The 18,817-nt window shown below is 32.8% G+C and overlaps 1 protein-coding gene across 42 annotated transcripts in view; it reads left to right on the top strand.

Annotated features, from left to right (window-relative positions):
- RIMS2 (regulating synaptic membrane exocytosis 2) overlaps nt 1-18,817 on the top strand; it is a 585,834-nt gene that overhangs the window by 386,392 nt on the left and 180,625 nt on the right. For 22 of the 42 annotated variants that reach the window (XM_028109857.2, XM_028109910.2, XM_028109840.2 and 19 more), the window contains 2 exons: nt 3,571-3,750; nt 4,653-4,762. In XM_028109857.2, coding sequence (XP_027965658.1) covers nt 3,571-3,750; nt 4,653-4,762 — 290 coding nt within the window. Of the gene's footprint in view, nt 1-3,570; nt 3,751-4,652; nt 4,763-5,591; nt 5,625-8,135; nt 8,205-18,817 lie in introns of all 42 variants that reach the window. The other 20 variants (XM_028109866.2, XM_028109939.2, XM_028109967.2 and 17 more) reach the window with 4 other exon arrangements.

The following is an 18,817-nucleotide window of genomic DNA, read 5'->3' as shown; positions in this document are numbered from 1 at the left end:
GTGGTTTTTTCTTTCTTTCTCTCTCTCTCTCTTTTTTTTTTTTTTTTGAGTATTCTTAGTATTCTTTTGTCATACCTACAGAGATGCTCTACCTTGAACTTTTGTTGTTATGGAGTTGAATCATTGTGATGGTCGGATGTAAGTGGTTATAGAAGAGAAGGCCCACTGCCCTATTCTTCCCTGTTACATTGTGCTGTAATTGAGAATAGGAAAAGTAAATAGCAAACGTGATGAAATAAGTAGAAAGCTGTGCCAGATACTTGGAAATTTAAAAAATTCTTTTCAGAGCAACTAGAGTGAAGGGAAATATAACTCAAAATGGGCGACTTTACTAGATGATTATAAAACTATTTTTCCCTTAGAAATCCTCAGCTCAATTTCTACCTGTGCTATTATAGGCTTTTAAAGCTGAGTTGTAAAAAAAATAATAAATAAAAAAAATAATAAAGCTGAGTTGTTACAATACTGGCTCTTGTTACGGTATTATCAGTCAAGATGAATTAGCTCTGTTTGTGGAAGGGCTATTAAACAGGTCCTCTGCAAACGCTTGCAGCTTGGAATAGGAGCCCCTAAATAATGCAAACCATTCTGCATTATGGTTTCCTTCCTTTGGACCCTTAGCTGCCACTTCAGGTCACTCCCAATCACACAGTCAGAGGTGGTGGCATTTATCCAGGTAAATGATACATGCAAAAATCTGAACTATTTTACACATATGTTTCAAATTATAAACTATTTATGAAAAAATATAACTATGAAAGATAGCAAATTACTAGAAATGATATCACTTTTTAAAAGACAGCAAGATTATTTACCTTAAGAAAGATTTAAAGTTAAAGGTGCATGGTTCCTAACCTTTTATATGGCTTGCCCTTCGGCGGTCTTGGAAAACTGATGGCCATTCTTTTTAGAAGAATGTTTTAAAATGCCTAAAGTAAGATAAAGTAAATTAAGTGGAGGTACAAAGAAAACTACTTACACTGAAATATGGACCCCAAGTTAAGAACCCAAGTTCAGGAACTAAAATATTTTATGCCTTGTAAATGCATATTTCCCACATCTCAGTTGCTACCATTCAAAATTAATTATTTTTAAGTTCTTATCTTAAAACTAAAATTCACTAAGAATTTAGGTGGAAGTTGTCAAGGTTTATATCTCATTCCCTTAAAGAACCTGCTATAAGACTGGGTGTTATATGTAAGACGTAGGCATTGCTGCTTTCAATTTTCTAAGTAATTGTCTTAGTTCTTACTTAGGAAGGCTTATTCTCCCCCAGTTGTGGGAGCAGGAGCCTGTGTTGATCTTCTATTGTGTTATCTAAGTTTAAAATATGGTAGCTTTTCATTCCCCTTAACTATGGTAGACATTTTAGGAAATTACTACGTTCTACTGTGGGTTTTTTGTGTGTGTCTGTGTTTCACTTATCAACCAATTTTCCTTTCACACTATGGAAATCATATAATTCATATTATTTATGAATGTGTAGAGAAGAATTATAAGCAGAATTTAAAACATTGACATAGTCTTCACACAACTTTTCCACTAAAGAGAAATTTTAATAAGGCTTATTTCCTAAAGAGTGACCTGTTTGCTTTATATAAAAGTAACAGTATCCTTTTAAGGACATAGCAACAAATTTGAAATAATTCTCTGGATTTCACTCACAATCATGTATTTCAGTTATTTAAAATATAGTGTCAAAGAAGTAAGAGTATATATCCTAACATCTTAGTTTTCACTTGGGAAAGTTGCTTGAGGGAATCAGAATAAATCAAATTTTGCATAAATACAGGAAAGATTAGCCTGCTTTTCTGCTGGGGTAGTCAAAGACATTCCACAAAATTTTGTCACTACATGTCATATAATAAGATAAGTTTATTATTAACACCCTAAGATAATAGGAAATCTGAAAATAATGTAAAAATTGGTAGTCTCCAAAAAAATAGGTTTTAAGGAATCTAAGATATAAATATATGTTCCTTTGCTTCTGCTTATGTACTGTGATGCAGCTCTACAAAGATATGTACACTAAAAACATTTAAACAAACTATTTAGCACATTTATTTCTAAAGAAAAGTGTTCTCTCTCAAATAGTTTTTCAGGAACAAAAATAGAATTATAAATTTTTATACCATCAGGTTGCCTTTTTTATATCTCTCTTTGAAAGTAATTGAATATTGTATATGTATTTACACTTTGTATTTGTCAGCTTTTTTGACATATCCTGGATATACTTATATAAAAATGCTAAATTTATCTTAGGAAATCAATCATATCATGGCGCATGGATTTTAAAATATTAAAAAGAATGATTTGACTGATATATTATTACCTTGTAAATTTAAAGTGTACGAGAATGACAAGCTATATTGTAGAATAAACCCAGCATTCATTTCCTAAAGTCATCTAATCTCATGTCTGCTGGTCCAAAATTATATGCCATATAATTAATTACATGTGGGAAATTGTGTCCTTTCTTTTCTTGTTTTTCTTTAATTGCCCGCATTTTTCATTATCAAAAATGAGATTGGGAGAACTCACAGGTGAAGTGGAAGTTGTTTACATTAGTCTTGGGGGAGACTAATGCTTGTTTTTACAGTCCATAATATGTAAGCATTTCCATGTCTATGGTTACGACTAGATGGGGAGGGCACAGTTTGATTTGAAGTGTAATTTGGCGTATGTGTTAGTTTGGAGCTCTCGAGCCAAAATTGTGTTCTTAGGGTTGTCTCGCAGATAGTGGGGCTGGTGTTGGAAAACATTTATTGATCACACGTTAGGTGTTAAAAGCATGGTAAATTCCAGGGATACAAAAGTCAGTAATGGTGGGTTCCTGAAATTTAATTATACTTCTTTCAACAAGGGTTCGGTTTTGATATTGGTCCTACTTGTGGTCAAAGAGATCCCATTGTTTCAGAACCATTATTATTTTCGATCTGTTAATACATTTCTGAATGGTATCAGTTGGCGTTGCTAAAGTGCCCTGAGATAGGTGGCATAGACTGGCTGACTAACCAGTTGTCTGTGATTCTTCCTGTGGACCATGTGTTTAAGTATGACTACAGCCTGCGAAGTTGCAGTGTTCTCTTAGAACATTTCGATTCTTCTGTTGGAATGTTTGGGTGCATCAATATACTATTTTGGGTGCCGAAAGCCTTTTTATAGCTCAGTTGACATATAATAGCCTTAGCGGCTTTAGAATTAATGCTTATATGGTTTTCTTCACTCTTATGAAAAGTGTTAGGAAAAGCCATTGAATTCTTTGAAATAGAATACTTCACATATTTCACCTGTTCCATTTAGGGAGCTCATTTTGGAAAGGAGGCAATTTCGTTTGTCACTGATGATAACTGAGCAACTCCTAGTAGCTTCACTGGGAATTGCTGTTAAAGGCAGGTTTTGGTTTCCTTAGATATTCTGAAGAAGTTTAGTGAGAATTGCTCAGACTATGTTTTTGCAAATTTGATAATTTTAAACAATGACCTTTTTCAAAATCAATTTGATGCATCATAACCAAATAGCAGAAGGGCACTAAAGATCAACTGAGCTGCTTTTTGACTAACGTTTCAGGGATTGTGAAGCAGCAGATAGACAGCCATATCACAGATCCAGATCAACAGAACAGCGGCCTCTCCTAGAGCGGACCACCACCCGCTCCAGATCCACTGAGCGTCCTGATACAAACCTCATGAGGTCGATGCCTTCATTAATGACTGGAAGATCTGCCCCTCCTTCACCTGCCTTATCGAGGTGAAAGATAAATCAATCAGACTAACCTCCCCTTTGCCCCACCAGCACACCTATTTATTTTCCCAGCAGCTAAATGGTCTCTTCTGTCATCCTTGGCTGATCACTAATAACAATCTGATACTAACCTTTTCAGTATAAGCACACTATTTATATTCAGCGGATATAATAGTGTGTGGCTACCATTGTAATTTGTTTTTAACTGTCCTGACCACATTTGTTTTGTGATTTCTCATTTATCAGGAGTCCTGGGTAAATCCCCCCATAATGCACCTCATAACTATCATGTTCTTCTCCTACAGAATGAGAAATTGTTTGTGTCCATTAGATATCACTTTTGGAATAATCATCATAATGACAATAACTAAAACTAGATTTTTGTTTCTTTCTATCAATACTAATATCATGTATTAACCAGTACCTTCTTTAGTTGAATTTTGAATTGTTCAGGGTTTTATTTGTAGTTTCAGGAGATATTTTCTAATAAAGGATTATCTAATATAAGCCTGAGTAAAAATCTCCTTGGATCAAGGGAGGGAGGTTAGTAGTGCTGAGAGTTTAAAATCTGGTAGAAAGAAATGTAAAACATTACCTTTTATGTTTTGAGCTGCAGAACTCTCCTGTTGCTTTCGAATGGATAGAATACTAATTTACATGAACAATTCCATGGACGTTACTGTAGGATTTTGTGTGCATGTATCTGTGTATGTATGCATATGACACAAAAGTAGAAACATCTTTCGACAATCATTCAAATATCCATATTTTGTCCTACTTTCCTAACCTTTTAATCAGCAGCTACACCTCTTTTAAAATTGCACTTGCACAGCTATCATATGAACCAAATGCATTCAAATTATTTCATTCATCCTACTGAAAATGAGCATCAATGGTGTATCTTGTAGGTCTCATCCTCGTACTGGGTCAGTCCAAACCAGCCCATCAAGTACTCCAGTGGCAGGACGAAGGGGCCGGCAACTTCCACAACTTCCGCCAAAGGGAACATTGGAGAGAAGTAAGTTTTATTTCTAATTATGTCATGTAGGAAATACACATGGAAGCTAAGGTGAATCAAGATTTTTTTACTACCTTTGTTTTAGTGTTCTTCTTTTGTTAATTGAATGCCTTAGCCGCATTTGCTAGTAGTTATATTTATAAACATATTTATAAATGTTATATATTTTGCATTTAAAATTTGTAATATTTGGAGGTAAAATAACCTACTGTTATTGCTCTTGCTCATTTTCAAAATTTGAATAAATGCATTTTAAAAAGTAAACTTAATACTCTTAAATAAGCAGTTGGATGATATTTCTTTGCTACAACTAAGTGTATGTAATTGTTGATAGTTACATAAAGTTTATTAGTAACTAGCCAAATCAATTTTCACACACTGCAAAGGACTGGTTAGCTGATGCACAACAATGGTGATCCTTCTCAAAACTGGAGTACCAGAGAAAAGGTAATCATGAATATACAAAGAAAGATGCATGTTGTACTGATATTTTTAATACTTTCAAATTTTTGCATAAGGATAGCACTATTTGTTTATACACAGATGAGCATATTCCCCAAACATCTATAAATTCTTAGATAAAGGACCTCTAAAAGCATGGATGATAGAATATAATAATTTTTAACCTCATTTTTTAAATGGTCCCTTTATTTAGTAACTGGATGTGCTTTGCCAAAAAATACATATATATATATATATATTTAAATCACCATTTAACTTTTCTTTAATGGATGATACATACATTTTGTGCCTTTGGAAATTTCTGTTGTTTTTTAACCCCTGTGCTTTGGTTCCCTTTTTTGTTTTGTTTTTATTTTGTTTTTCCTAGACAATGGAGTCAAGGAGATAGAACCTTATGAAGGTCTGTACATAAAGGAGGGTTTGTTTTGTGCTGACAGCCTTTTTGGGGGGCTATGTAAGCAAAAATAAACCCAACTGCAATTGATATCCCTCCATTGTATAGACTTTTATATACAGTAAATGATTTTCTTTTATGATTTTTGGTATTCAACTTTTGTTTTACTTGGAAATTATACCAAGGAGTTAAGTTTCTTTGATTCGTTCAAGTAAGAATGCAAAGAGTTGAACTTCCTTTAAGTGATAAGATAAAATGTTCTGTTTTTAAAAAAATTTTAATTTGCCTTTCAAGCAGAATTCTATATGTCGTGGAAGACTTTAACCAAAGATATCAATTGCAGTCTGTGTTTATGTCACTGAAGATGTACACCTAGTCTAGTGATACTTATCATCATATATTTCATTTCGTATTTATGATGATCTTTCAGTTATTAAATTTGACTTTCTAGAAAAGAAAGTTCTTGAATTAGATAGTGATTGTGGTTTGTATTTCCTACATCACTTTTCATGTTGTACCAAGACTGTTTACAGTATACCAAAGTTAAATATATACAGTTTTATTATCTACACTACATTTATGACTCAAGAGAAAATACTGAGTCATGATATATGGAGTGTAATACATTTACTAAATAATAAAAATTCCTCTACCAATGAAAGAATTCTGAAATTAACTTTGTAAATTTAAAGAATTGTTAACTGTTTTATTTACTTATGAATTTCCAGCACATAGAATAATGCCTGGCACTTTATAGGCCCTCAATAAATATTTGTTGAATGAATGCATGAAACACTGTTTAAAAATTGAAAAGCTACTTCAAATAGTGTATAATATATCCCTAAAATAATCTTGTCATTCTATAGATGTTTATATTAAAATGTGTTTTATATTAAGATATCTATAACCTATTTGTAACAAAATTTTAAGTGCACTGCTTTTGGGCAGCAATACTTTTATCGCTTTATATAACTTGGAACAGTTGTGTTCTTGTTAGTAACTGAGTGATTTATGGACTTCTATAGTGAGGTTCTTTCTATCCTATGTACCATGATTTTAAACAACTCCATGCCATTATGACTAATGTTCTCTTAGCTGTCTGGCAAGGAGATTACAGCAGTATTTCTGTGGTTCTTCATTATTCACATTAGAATGGGTTATATAATTTTAAAAAGTACTTTCCAGAAAGAAAGTTCTGTGGTACGTAGGAAATTTTTTGTCTCCCCAGGACTTCTAAAGACAGAATTTTGACTTCATTTGTTGGCATATGAAGTCAGAAACGTAGTTTATGTCACAACTTTTTAAAAAATTCAGCTTTAATATCTTTTATAGCAATACTCTGTTGAGATGTGAGTAGTTCTGTTCTTTGTAATAATAAACCTACCAGAAAGTCAACCTAGAGCTAATACTGAAAGTCAGGGTTCAGGAAGTTTTTAATGGGCTTGTCAACCAACATTCTATATGCCATCAGTTTTTGCCCTATAGAATCTATTAAAACCATGGTTTTCCTTTAATGTCCCTTTCTTTGTGAATTTTTTTTCCTTTTCCAGTTCCTTACCATTTCCAGTATGAGATAAAAGGATTTTTTGTTTGTTTTGTTTTGCTTGATCTTGTGAATGATTTCAGCAGTGTTTTTGTAAATGTTGCTATGAAGACTTCAGCAGATACATAATTGTGTAATTTTCTTTAGCTTTAGTGGAGATACAAAATATCTCTTTTAGAAGTTTTCAAATTCCAACTGAAGTTAAAGGTGCATAACCCAAAATAGGCTATCAGTTTGTGGTCTAAATCAAATGATGTTTGGATTATTTCTTAAAAAGTTGTCAGAAGTTGTAATTTAATGACATTATTTTAAAATCAAGGTAATGACGTGTTTATTTTTCTCATCCTGTTCAACAACTAAAAAATGAATAACTCCTACTTTAATTCCTTTTGATTTTGGTTATATTTTAGTCTGTTAAGTAAGTTAATTTAAAACCTTGGATATGTTGGTTTTCATGATGGTACAATATTGGTTATCTTTTTGTTTGAGAGCCAGAAAAAACAGGGGCAATATAAGAAAAGTACAATGTGCTAAACAACTGTTAAGGCATTAATATTTTTTAAAATTTTCTCCTAACTTTGATATCCTGGCATTTTGTGAAAATAAAAGAGAGTTTATAATATCATTTTTTTGGTTCTGTAGAAGAAAAGATATATATTATTTTTCCAAGAATATATCAAGTTTATAGACAGAGTATTTTGCATACTTTACACAGTTCTCACATACGCAAATATTTTAGGAGCTACAATTTCTCTTTTATAAATCAAAGCCATCATAAAAGGAGATAATATGATAATTTATTAATAGAATACTTACTTATTGGCTTCTAGAACATGTGAGGAACTCATTAAAAATAATCTATTAGTCTCCTTATAGTCATTCATTGTATCATGAATAATTTGAAATTTTTTGTCACTAAGGGTAACAAATATACATATCTGGTCTTATTTTTTTCTTTACTTGTGCAAATACAGAAGTTAATGAAGAAACTGGGCATGTGGAAGAGCAGTGGGGAGAAAAGCAGGGTGAAGAGGTCAAGGCAGGTCTGTCTGACTGTGTGTCTAAAATAAATAACTGAATGTTTTAGAAGTATGACTTTTCGATTTCACATAAGACTTTGGGCTCTAAATTTATAAATGCACAATAAAGAACAGTTTGTTTTTTAGTATGGATTTTTAAATAAATTGCCTGATTTTATTAATGGAGAAATATTATATAAGCTATCTAATCTAGATAACTTACTAGAATATTTAATTCATCCATCTGAACATGTTCCTTAATAGTTAAATCGAACTAAAATTATAGACAGTGCCTCTCATCACATTTGTACCTATCTTTTACCCCAACTCTGTATTCAGGTCATTTATTTATTAAAAACTGAGCTCCTACTGTGGGTTACACTGAGTAGTATGTTGTACTCCTAGCCTCTTCTCTAAAGAATTTTGGTTTTGTAGAGGCAGATTACAAGTAAATATAGAGCAGAATATAAATTCTATTAAAATTTTTAGAGACTATCACAATTTTCTTTATAAATTTTTTTCATAAAATAAGAACAATTAACCGTATATTCCTGTTCTTTATCCCAACTCAATATTGCTCTAATATTTATTGACAATCATAATTTCTTACTAAAGAGTCTGTCTTCTGAGTGGTGTGGACGGCCTCCATTTTGGTGTTTTTTTAAGTCCCTGTTATGTTTACATGTCATAATTTTTGCCACTTTCTTTGTCAGAATGACCCTGAAAGGATTTTAAAACTTAAAATATTACATAATCAGTAAATGTATTAATACACTTCTTTTATCAAATTTTCACTATTTTTATTTGAAACAGAATTGAATCCTAATCTTTTCTAAGATATCAGTTTTTTAAAAAAAGTTTAAATTTCTTTGAACGATGAAGAATAACTGTAGTCCTAATTTCATCATGTTTAACTCATCATCATTTTTCATTTGTGAACAGAAGAGTGTACTTTATGTGCCTTATGTTCTCTCCTTTTCAACTCTGTGAAAGCAATGTCTTTATGTATATTGTGCATAACATGTATTTTCAAGGATGTATTTATAGTATAAGACACAAGACCTCTTAAGCTATAGTTGCTGATTATCGGTAACTATTTTTAATGTCGTAAAGTTGAGAATAATCATCAGAGTGCATCTGACCATGAAACAAAGGAAGTTTAGCTGCATTATTTCCAGAAATGTATAAGTATCTCTCTTCTGAGTATCATGCATCTTCCATTTTCCTGCAATGCTATAGGAATCCCATGTTTAGAGAATATGATAAAAAATGAATTTCATTTTAATTTAGCTATACAATTAATGTTTTCCTATTTGCCCATTCTTATGTATCTTATATTAGTCCATATGAACACTGAAATGCTTTCACACTGTTCATGAATTGGCTTCCACAGGAAAGTCATTTTTTAGGAAATCATTAATTTGGAAGCTTCAGTGGTAGTTAATATTTTTATTTATTTTTCACTTCATTAAGATAAAGCCTATTTGTTGAACCAGTTTGTCACTTATGCTTTATTCTCAAAATTAACTTAATTAGTGAATACATCAATTATTAAATTAACATAGAACCGTTACTATAATCTTTCTAACTTACTATAGAGTGAATCTTTATTCCTCATTTTATTTTTGTTTTTATTACTTTTCTCATAGGATAGGAAGGATATACTTTACTCTCGTGTTCATTAATGTGAGATGTCATGTTTAATGCATGAATTTGTTTCCCTAGTGTGTGATTTCATCTTTTGTGGTGTGCTTCGTTTTTATTTGGGTTGTTAGTGACCTTAATTATTAACCACTATTGTCTGTTTCCAATGTTAAAAAGGCAATGAGGGAGAAACACCAAGCCCATCTAATAATGGGAAAAAAGGCAAGTCTAATATGAAGTTAATCGTGCCTTTCTATATATCAGACACTCAGTATTGACACTTGTGTTGTGTGTGAATATACTTTCTTAAATTAAATAAACATAAAAAAACATCATATTCTATTGAAATGTATGTCATTAAAGTCAGAAGTTTGGCTTTGTTGGTCATGTTAAGATTCTGAGGGAGAAAGTGATGGCCAAGTTATCTTGCGAAAAACACAACATAGATATTTTTCAATCCAGAAATTGTTTTAAAAGAGTGATTTAAGAAATATTTTAAGCAGAATTTTTAATTAGAACATGATATGAACTTAATAATTAGTTCAACAATATTAAATGAATACTTATAATATTTGTAGATTTTTCAGTTTTATACACATGAATTAATATATTGCCTGAGTGAGTAAAAAAGATCAATTTCAATACTTAGGTTTAGTTTTCTTACGATTATTGGTGACTTAATTCTATAACCTAGCCCAATTAAGTTCTTTCAAAAACAGCCGGACTGTGTATGTTTTATAGTAATTGATAATCAAATATAGCTACAGGTACTGACTCAGAATGTCAGAATTTTAAGATGGTTATTAAAAAAAAATGTTCTAAAATTTCTCTATATCATAACAATCTGCCCTTGTTGTTGGGGCCAAATTAAAAAATGAATAGTTTTTGCTTTAGTGACTTTAGTTAAAATGTCCTTTAGTCTTGGATATATTCTTTCTTCCATGTCTTCATCTGTTATAATGTCTACAATGTTCTGTGTGATATTTAATTAACACTAAAATAATTTTGTAATTTTATTTACACTGGAGTGTTAATTTAATTATTCATTAACACCCCTTCCAGCATAAAATTCTTAAAATATGCTAGGATATTATAGGTAAAAAAGGTGAAAATAATATTACAAAATAAATAAAATGAAATCAAGTTTTAAAAATATTAACATTCTCCATAAAACAATAAAAATTTAAATAATCTTTTAGTGTATATTTACATATGTGTCATTTTTATCTATATTTTAACCTCCATGATTTTTGCTTAGTACCTATGAAAGGTTATGTTTATATGTACTAAAATTTATATCAGTGATCTGAAATATAGATATATCTCCTTAAATGCTCAATTGTTAGAGTGCAACAAATTTTAAGGACATTTAATGCCATTTTTTTAAAATTTAAGTACGTATAAATGTATCAAAAGAATAAGGACTTCCCAGGAGGTCACTAAGGTAAATACTATAACTGAGCAGGTTTTTTGGGCCTCCTGAGCTCCAGTTGACCCTAAATGCTGTTAAGTCTTTCACCTCTAAGCTGTTCTGCATTCCTTTTATTCCTTTGATCTTGCTTGTAAAGGTTCAAATGACAATGACTGTTGAGTCCCTCCCACTTGTTATTAATGTATTTTTATCATTTACATAAAAATCCTCTTTACTGTAAAACATCACTATTGTTATATAGATCAATCCTACATAAGAAATAGTTGGACCTAGAAAGAAATTAATGAATAAAAATTTGGGAACGATGAGAACTCTGGATATTTTATGTATACCAACTCACGTTTTAATTAGCATAATCTTTTGATAGACGACCTATAATTAAGGTCTAGGCACCTAATTTTTCCTTCTGCTGTTTTCTTTGGGGAGAGACAAATTTACTGTTTGTGTTGAATTTCACAGTAAAGTTCATGAGTAAGATTAAGGTGGGAGGTTGTTTTTAAATTGGCTAAAGCATATTTATGGATTAAGGAAAATTCCATAGGTTAAAGGGATGTTACTATATTCCTTCTTCTACTTATGTATTCAGAGAAAAAAAAAAAAGTGGAAACTATGAATTCCAGCTGTAACCATGTATTAGAAATGGCCAAACATTGAATTGAAAGATGGATTTATCCCCATCCTCTCTTCTGATTTAAAATGCAAAGGGAGGAAATAATAAAGATAAAGATAGGTTTATTCTACATCTTTCTGTGAAGTGCCCACATATCATTTTGGAATAGACATAGTGTATGCTGCCGTTCAGTTAGTGAGATATGTGATCAGTCAGCCAGAGCATCTCCATTAACCCTGTATTAAGGTCAGATTCTTTGGTAGGTGGAATCGGTTTCATAGTTCTCAAATGACAGTCTACCTAAGCCAATCCCTTTAGATACATGATCTTCATACCTCTAATGAGCTAAAATGAGACTATCATTATTCCACAGCATAGCACTATAAATTAAGATTCAAAGAACAGCATGATTGGTGAGTTTCTAACTACTTACAATTTTTTTTAACTTATTCATTCTACAAATCATTTTGGGGTACCTACTATGTTCCAGTGTTTGTTCTGAGTGCTGGAAATATGCTAGTGTACATGTCAAACAAAGCCCCCTGCCTTCATAATCCTTACATTTATTGGGGGAAGCAAACAATAAATGAATGACTATATCATACCATTTCATATACTAATAAGTACAAAGAAGAAAATTCAGGATAATGGGATGGATAGTGTTCAAGAAAGTAGGGTAAATAATTCTTGATAATGCATTCTGAGAAGTATTCCCACCAAGGTAGTATTTGAGCAGATAACCTTAATAAAGTGACAGAATTACCACATGAAGTCCTGGAAAGAAGAGTGTTCCTGGCAGAGGGAACTGCAAGAAGAAAGGCTCTGTAATGGGAGCCAGCTTGACTTGTTGGAGGAGCCAGGAAGAGGTCACTTGAGTATGACCCAATGAGCAGGGTGAATAGTAGTAGGTGTGGTCAGAAGGGGCTGGGGCAGGTGACTCATATTATCTATCAATCAATATTAGGATTTTGTTTTCACTGAGTGAAATGAGAAGATTGGATTCAAGTGACATAATGCCATTTCTTTTTGAAATAAAATCAGTTTAATTGCTATGTTAAGCCTAACCTGAAAGAATTGAGATTAGAAACAGGGAGGCTTTTGCAATAACCCAGGAAAAAGGTGACAGTGGCTTAGACCATAGTGACAGGAGTAGTTGGAGTCTGGATAGTTATTACTTATTTAAAGATGGAGCCAACAGAATTACTTGATAGGGGAAAAGAGAGAGATTCAGTGGTAACATCCAAGTTTTGGGCCTACGTAACTGGAAAATAATGGAGTTTCTATTACCTGATAGAGGAAAAAACGAGAAAAATTGTTTGGTGGGAACATCAGGTGCTCAGTTTGGATATAAGTTAGAGACCCTCCTAGATATCTAAGATAAGATGTCAAATTGGCAGCTAAAAGTCCGGTCTGGATTTCAGGTTGGAGATTTGGACTGTACTCAAAGACACTGTGCTCCATGGTTTCCCTCCTAGTTCTCAGTCTCCTCCAGTCTTTCTCTTTATGAGGGTAACTCCCAAACAGTCCAAATCTCCAACCTGAAAGTACTTGAAGTGGGAGAGAACTATTGAGTGTGAAACCGTCATTAGGTTTAGCAAGTGTGAGGTCATCACATTAACCTTCATTAAGAGCAGTTTTGGTGGAGTCGTAAGCAGCAGAAGGCTGAGTAGAATGGATTTAAAAGAAGAGAGAAAGGCAACAGTGAACATAGATGCCTTTGAAAAAGTTTGGCTGTAGGGGTGCCTTGCTGGCTCAGTCGTTAGGCGTCTGCTTTTGGCCCAGGTCATGATCCCAGGGTGCTGGGATCAAGCCCCACATTGGGTTCCCCGCTCATCAGGGAGCCTGCTTTTCCCTCTCCCGATCCCCCTGCTTGTGTTCCCTTTCTCACTGTCTCTCTCTCTCTGTCAAATAAATAAATCAAATCTTTAAAAGAAAAAAAAGTTTGGCTGTAAAGGAAAGAAAAGAAATAAAAATCTAGAACTGAGGGGCGAGATCATGGGAATGGATGCATGCAGGATACATGGGAAATTTGGTGTGCTTTTGTTTCTTTTTTTTTTTTTCAGTATGACTGGTTTTATTAAAAAAATTTCTAAGGTTTCCAACTACTCTTTCCTACTATGATAGTTCTTTTTTTTTTTTTAATTCATTGTTTGTTCATAACACCCAGTGCTCCATGCAGAACGTGCCCTCCTCAATACCCATCACCAGGCTAACCCATCCCCCTACCCCCCTCCCCTCTAGAACCCTCAGTTTGTTTTTCAGAGTCCATCATCTCTCATGGTTCGTCTCCCCCTCTGACATACTCCCCTTTTCTTCCTCTCCTGTTATCTTCTTCTTTTTCTTTTTTCTTAAAATATGTTGCGTTATTTGTTTCAGAGGTACAGAACTGTGCTTTTGTTTCTAAATCCAGATTGTTGGTTTGCTTTGTAGAGCCACCTGGCCCTAGCCATCTCCCTATAGTTTACCAAGGTATCTCTCAGTATTCTGTGGCTTCGGTCCTAGATTTAGAATCAAGACTTTTTGATGTAGAAGGAACCTTATAAATCTTTTAATAAAACTGCTTTTCTTCATTGACAGAGGAGCAGAAAGCTAGAAGATAATCAGCTTTCTTCAATCCACATAGTAGCAGATCTCTAGTCTTGACTTCCAATGTATGCATTTCTATACCATGCCTCTTCGGATAAATAGCAATCTTCTTGCATGGGTTTCAACCATTCATTTTATTTTAAATATTAGTGAATGGCTTAGTTCAAGTCAACCAATATCTGCTATTTTTAGTGTATTGTACTAGGTGGTTATTGAGGATACACTGACAAATCAGATGGGTTCCCTGCTTTGGGGAGGTCCCAAGATAAAAAAAAATGATAATATAATGAGAATAACAAAACAGAGCTGGTAAAATTATTTTATAGCATGTCACTTACATAAAGTGTCTTGAGATTCTGATACATAAAGAAGAGGAAAGTTTTGAGGGGTTCTGGGTAGATTTTCAGCTTAAGAAATTTCTTCCACTGCTTGCTATAGTTCATATTCTGCCATTTCTCTAGTGGCTTAATTATTTTAATAAATAAAGCTTTTAGGTTTTCCAGAACACTGAAATGTAAATAGTCCTGAGGAGACTGACCTGAGCTATTATTGCATACAGATCTCTATAGGAAGCAAGTTAAAGCCTGTGAGTGGAGAAAGTCAGGTGTAGGGAGAGGGATGCTGAAAAATGCAACAGAGCACTAGGTACCTTGGAAGAGTGATAATGACGAATTCTGCCTTGAACAAGCCCTACTCTAGTCTATTCGTCTGCTCTAAATAGTGTTCCTTGCTATGTAAATATGCTCTAAATTTACTTGCTTAATGAATTTGGTATATTTAAATTGTTCAGAACAATACTTGTCACATAATAAGTACCGTATAAGTGTTAGCTGTTACTATTAATGTTTCTTAGTGATATCTTGCTCCGATTTTGTATTTTCAGCACAAACTCTGAAAACTTTGAATTTAAAGTAAAAGCACACTTGATTATAAAAGTAAACCCGAACCATTTATTCAATGCGTTTTGTTTAGTAGTTTTTAGGAAATTATTAATCTTGATGCTGTTCTTGATTACATAGCTTGCATAAGAAACAATACCTGGGGGAATAAATCAGATCAGGTTGCAGCCTTAGTTACTGCATAATATGCTAATGCATTTGTATGTGTTTTAATCCATGTGTAAAAATCAATATGCAAATGGTTAGAATACTTTTCTCTAAGAGAACTATTTATTAATACTTTTCAAGTTTTATAGTGTTTAGAGGACTCCATTGGAAGTCAATACTTGGCTCTTAAGCTCATTTCTACTCCTAGGCCTATGACCTCTGGTGAGGCCTTTAATTTCTCTGCACCTCAGTTTCCTCTTCTGTAAAATAAAGTATCCTATAAGAATTTTTTTATAGAAACTAAGTGTTTTTGGAAATGTACCTAATGAAATCTAAAGTCTCAAATAGTTTTGTTTCCAATTTATTATATATGTTGTTACTGCTATTTGTTAATTTTATTTGGTTTTGGAAACTTAACAGATACAACCTTTAATTGGCTGTTAGTGAGTCATTCACTGTCAGGATGATAGACTAAATAAACCCTATTGTACTACCTATCAAAAAATCATGTCCTTAAACATACAGAAGGAAAAATATTTTATCCCTTTAAGCCTCAAGGTATAGTTGCCTACGTTATTTCAAACATAGATAACCTTGTAGATAAGAAAGGAAAGAAAGGAGGCAGAAGAGGGAAAAAAAAACAGGTTACAAAGGCACCAAAAATAATAAAGTAATTTTGACAGTCTGTAATGAATACTTCTATAAGCATTCTAGAAGTTGGATAGCATTTAGGGTATGGACAGGCTTTGTTTTGCTGCCTCTCTGTATGCTTGTGAATGCTTCTAGAGCAAGGAAAGTACTTGCCTTAATGTCTTAATTTCCAAATTTGATTTATATCTAGATAACAATGGATTTTATATTTCCTAAATACAGCATTCCTTGCCAGCTTTAGATGAATGATGATTTGACTAAAAATTATATGGGAGGAATCAAGGATATCATAAAAAAGCAAGGAATTTATCATATGATTTTTAGCAGGATGAACATTCAATCACATCTGTATTATGGAATAGTAACTTGGTGACAATGAGCAAGATGGCTTGAAAGAAAAGAGACAGAGGACAAGACCATTTTGGGTATTTCAATAGTCCACTATCATGTTCTGAACTAGAGCAAGGAGAAGAATAAATGTGTTTTAAATATTTCCCTCCTCATTCGAATCCACAAGCCTAAGTGAATCAGTTGTAGAAGTTAAGTACTTATAAACAAATATTTTAAAATTTCTTTTCCTAATCTTTCCTTTCCTTCTTGGAGGCCATTTCTCCTTTTTTTTTTTTTTTTAACATCTTAGAATACTTGATTTTATTAAGTTTGTGCTTAGTTTTTTTTTTTAATTTTTTATTGTTATGTTAATCACCATATATTACATCATTAGTTTTTTGGTGCAGTGTTCCATGATTCATTGTTTGTTCATAACACCCAGTGCTCCATGCAGAACGTGCCCTCCTCAATACCCATCACCAGGCTAACCCATCCCCCTACCCCCTCCCCTCTAGAACCCTCAGTTTGTTTTACTTTCTTTCCCTTTTGCTCATTTTATTTCTTCTATACTTCCAAAGCCTCAATTGGCTAATGAGATTTAGTGAAAAACTTCCTTCTGCCTCATACCTTTCTGCATACTTCAGCCATTACTCAAGCCATGCCATCACTGACTTCCTAAATATAATCCTGAAGCCATCTTCTGTTTGTTGTTAAAAATAATGTGATTTTAGGAAGATGATAGACTAGAGAAAGAGCACAGGTTTTCGACCTTGGCTCAGGGCCTGTCTTTATTATGTACCAACTATGTGACTCTAGGCCTTTAACCTAAGTCAGTTCATCTGAGAAAAGGAAATCTTACCGTATTTCTTTTATGCCCAATATGCTACTTTGAGAATCAAATGAGGTAACGAATGTGAGATTGTTCGTACATTAGATAACTGTTCAGTATCCTTAATAACCAGCTCTTTGTTTTCTTACCTGTAGAAACCAAACCACCTGATGGAAGGTCCTTTTTGTGTTTTATAGTATTAAATATGATGCTGTATGTGGAGGCAATTGAAGCATGTAGCATTATACAAATATAGTCTTATTAATGTAAGAATTTGTGCTCTTTAAATTGTAGCGTTTGTAGGATTGGCTGCCTGGTGTGATGGAAAGTAGCTGAAATAGTTATTTTAAAGACCTGAGTTTCTTAGATGTCACTTAAAAGCTCACTTCATAGTTAAGTCTTCATGTATAAAATCATTCTTCATATTATCTAATATTTATTAAATCAATCTTTAAGCTTTCCCATCTACAAATTAAGTTCACAAATGAATATTTACTCAATTCAATTTTAAAATACTCAATTAGAGTGTTAGTAAAAAAAAAAAGAAAGAAAGAAAGAAAATTATCCCTCTAGAACAAACTTTTTGTGTGTGTTTGAATGGATTCCTAGTCTGGACTATTTGACATATATTCTTTCAAAGTAATACTTACTAATTAAATTACATTGTACATCTTTGATTTTCACTTTTTACCCTTGGGTACTAGGTGTACAATATCACGGGCTAACACTTTGTACTTAAATTTCAATTTTAAGTTCATTATTATTTAACGTTGAGAATATTTTGTTTTTTCTTAATTATCAAAATAGTCCTTTAACAGAAAAAACTGTCTTTAAGGTGTTCCATCAGTGTATTTTTGCTATTTTGGTTTAGTATATCTAAAACAACTTTCAAACAATTGAACATTTTCCTGATACAAAACTAATTTGCCAGTTTCATTTTAATACTATGGCCCATAATTCCAAGAGGGCTAGATATGGGTAGCTCTCAGCATTGGTTTTTGGGTGATAAATGAATTAATGAGTCAGTAGTCAGTTCTGTTCTTTTTATGACTTTAATTCTGTTTTAAAATAGACATTTGAGTTTCAACATAGGGTTTAATAATAGTCACATTTAGAACTTTTGGAAAATCTTCTGTATCTCAGTGTCCAAATTTCATCATCTCTGCTGTAGGTATTATTCCACAAAATCTGACTAGTCTAGAATAATATGAAGCAAGAGCAACTCTGTAATTTTAGAGATGGAAATAACCTTTCAACTTTTCAAGACCAACTTTCTCACTTCAAATATAACATATGAGAGGCCAGAGAGGCCATGAAGCTTGCCTAAGGCTGTACACATAGTTAATAGCAGAAATGTTCTAGAAGCCACCATTCCTGGCTCAGACTGGTAACATATCTGTGACATTTTTTATCAACCAGTGATAGCCTTGATCTAGGTCTTCTTTCATTGTTATATTGGCTAACATTTATAAATTGATGATTATGGGACTTCTTTTGTTACTGGCATAG

Source organism: Eumetopias jubatus, unplaced genomic scaffold (genome assembly GCF_037043125.1).
Source record: "Eumetopias jubatus isolate StellerSeaLion01/CBP00866 unplaced genomic scaffold, mEumJub1_p1.0 scaffold_4, whole genome shotgun sequence".
Lineage (NCBI taxonomy): Eukaryota > Metazoa > Chordata > Mammalia > Carnivora > Otariidae > Eumetopias > Eumetopias jubatus.
This window is presented reverse-complemented; position numbering and strand designations above follow the sequence as displayed.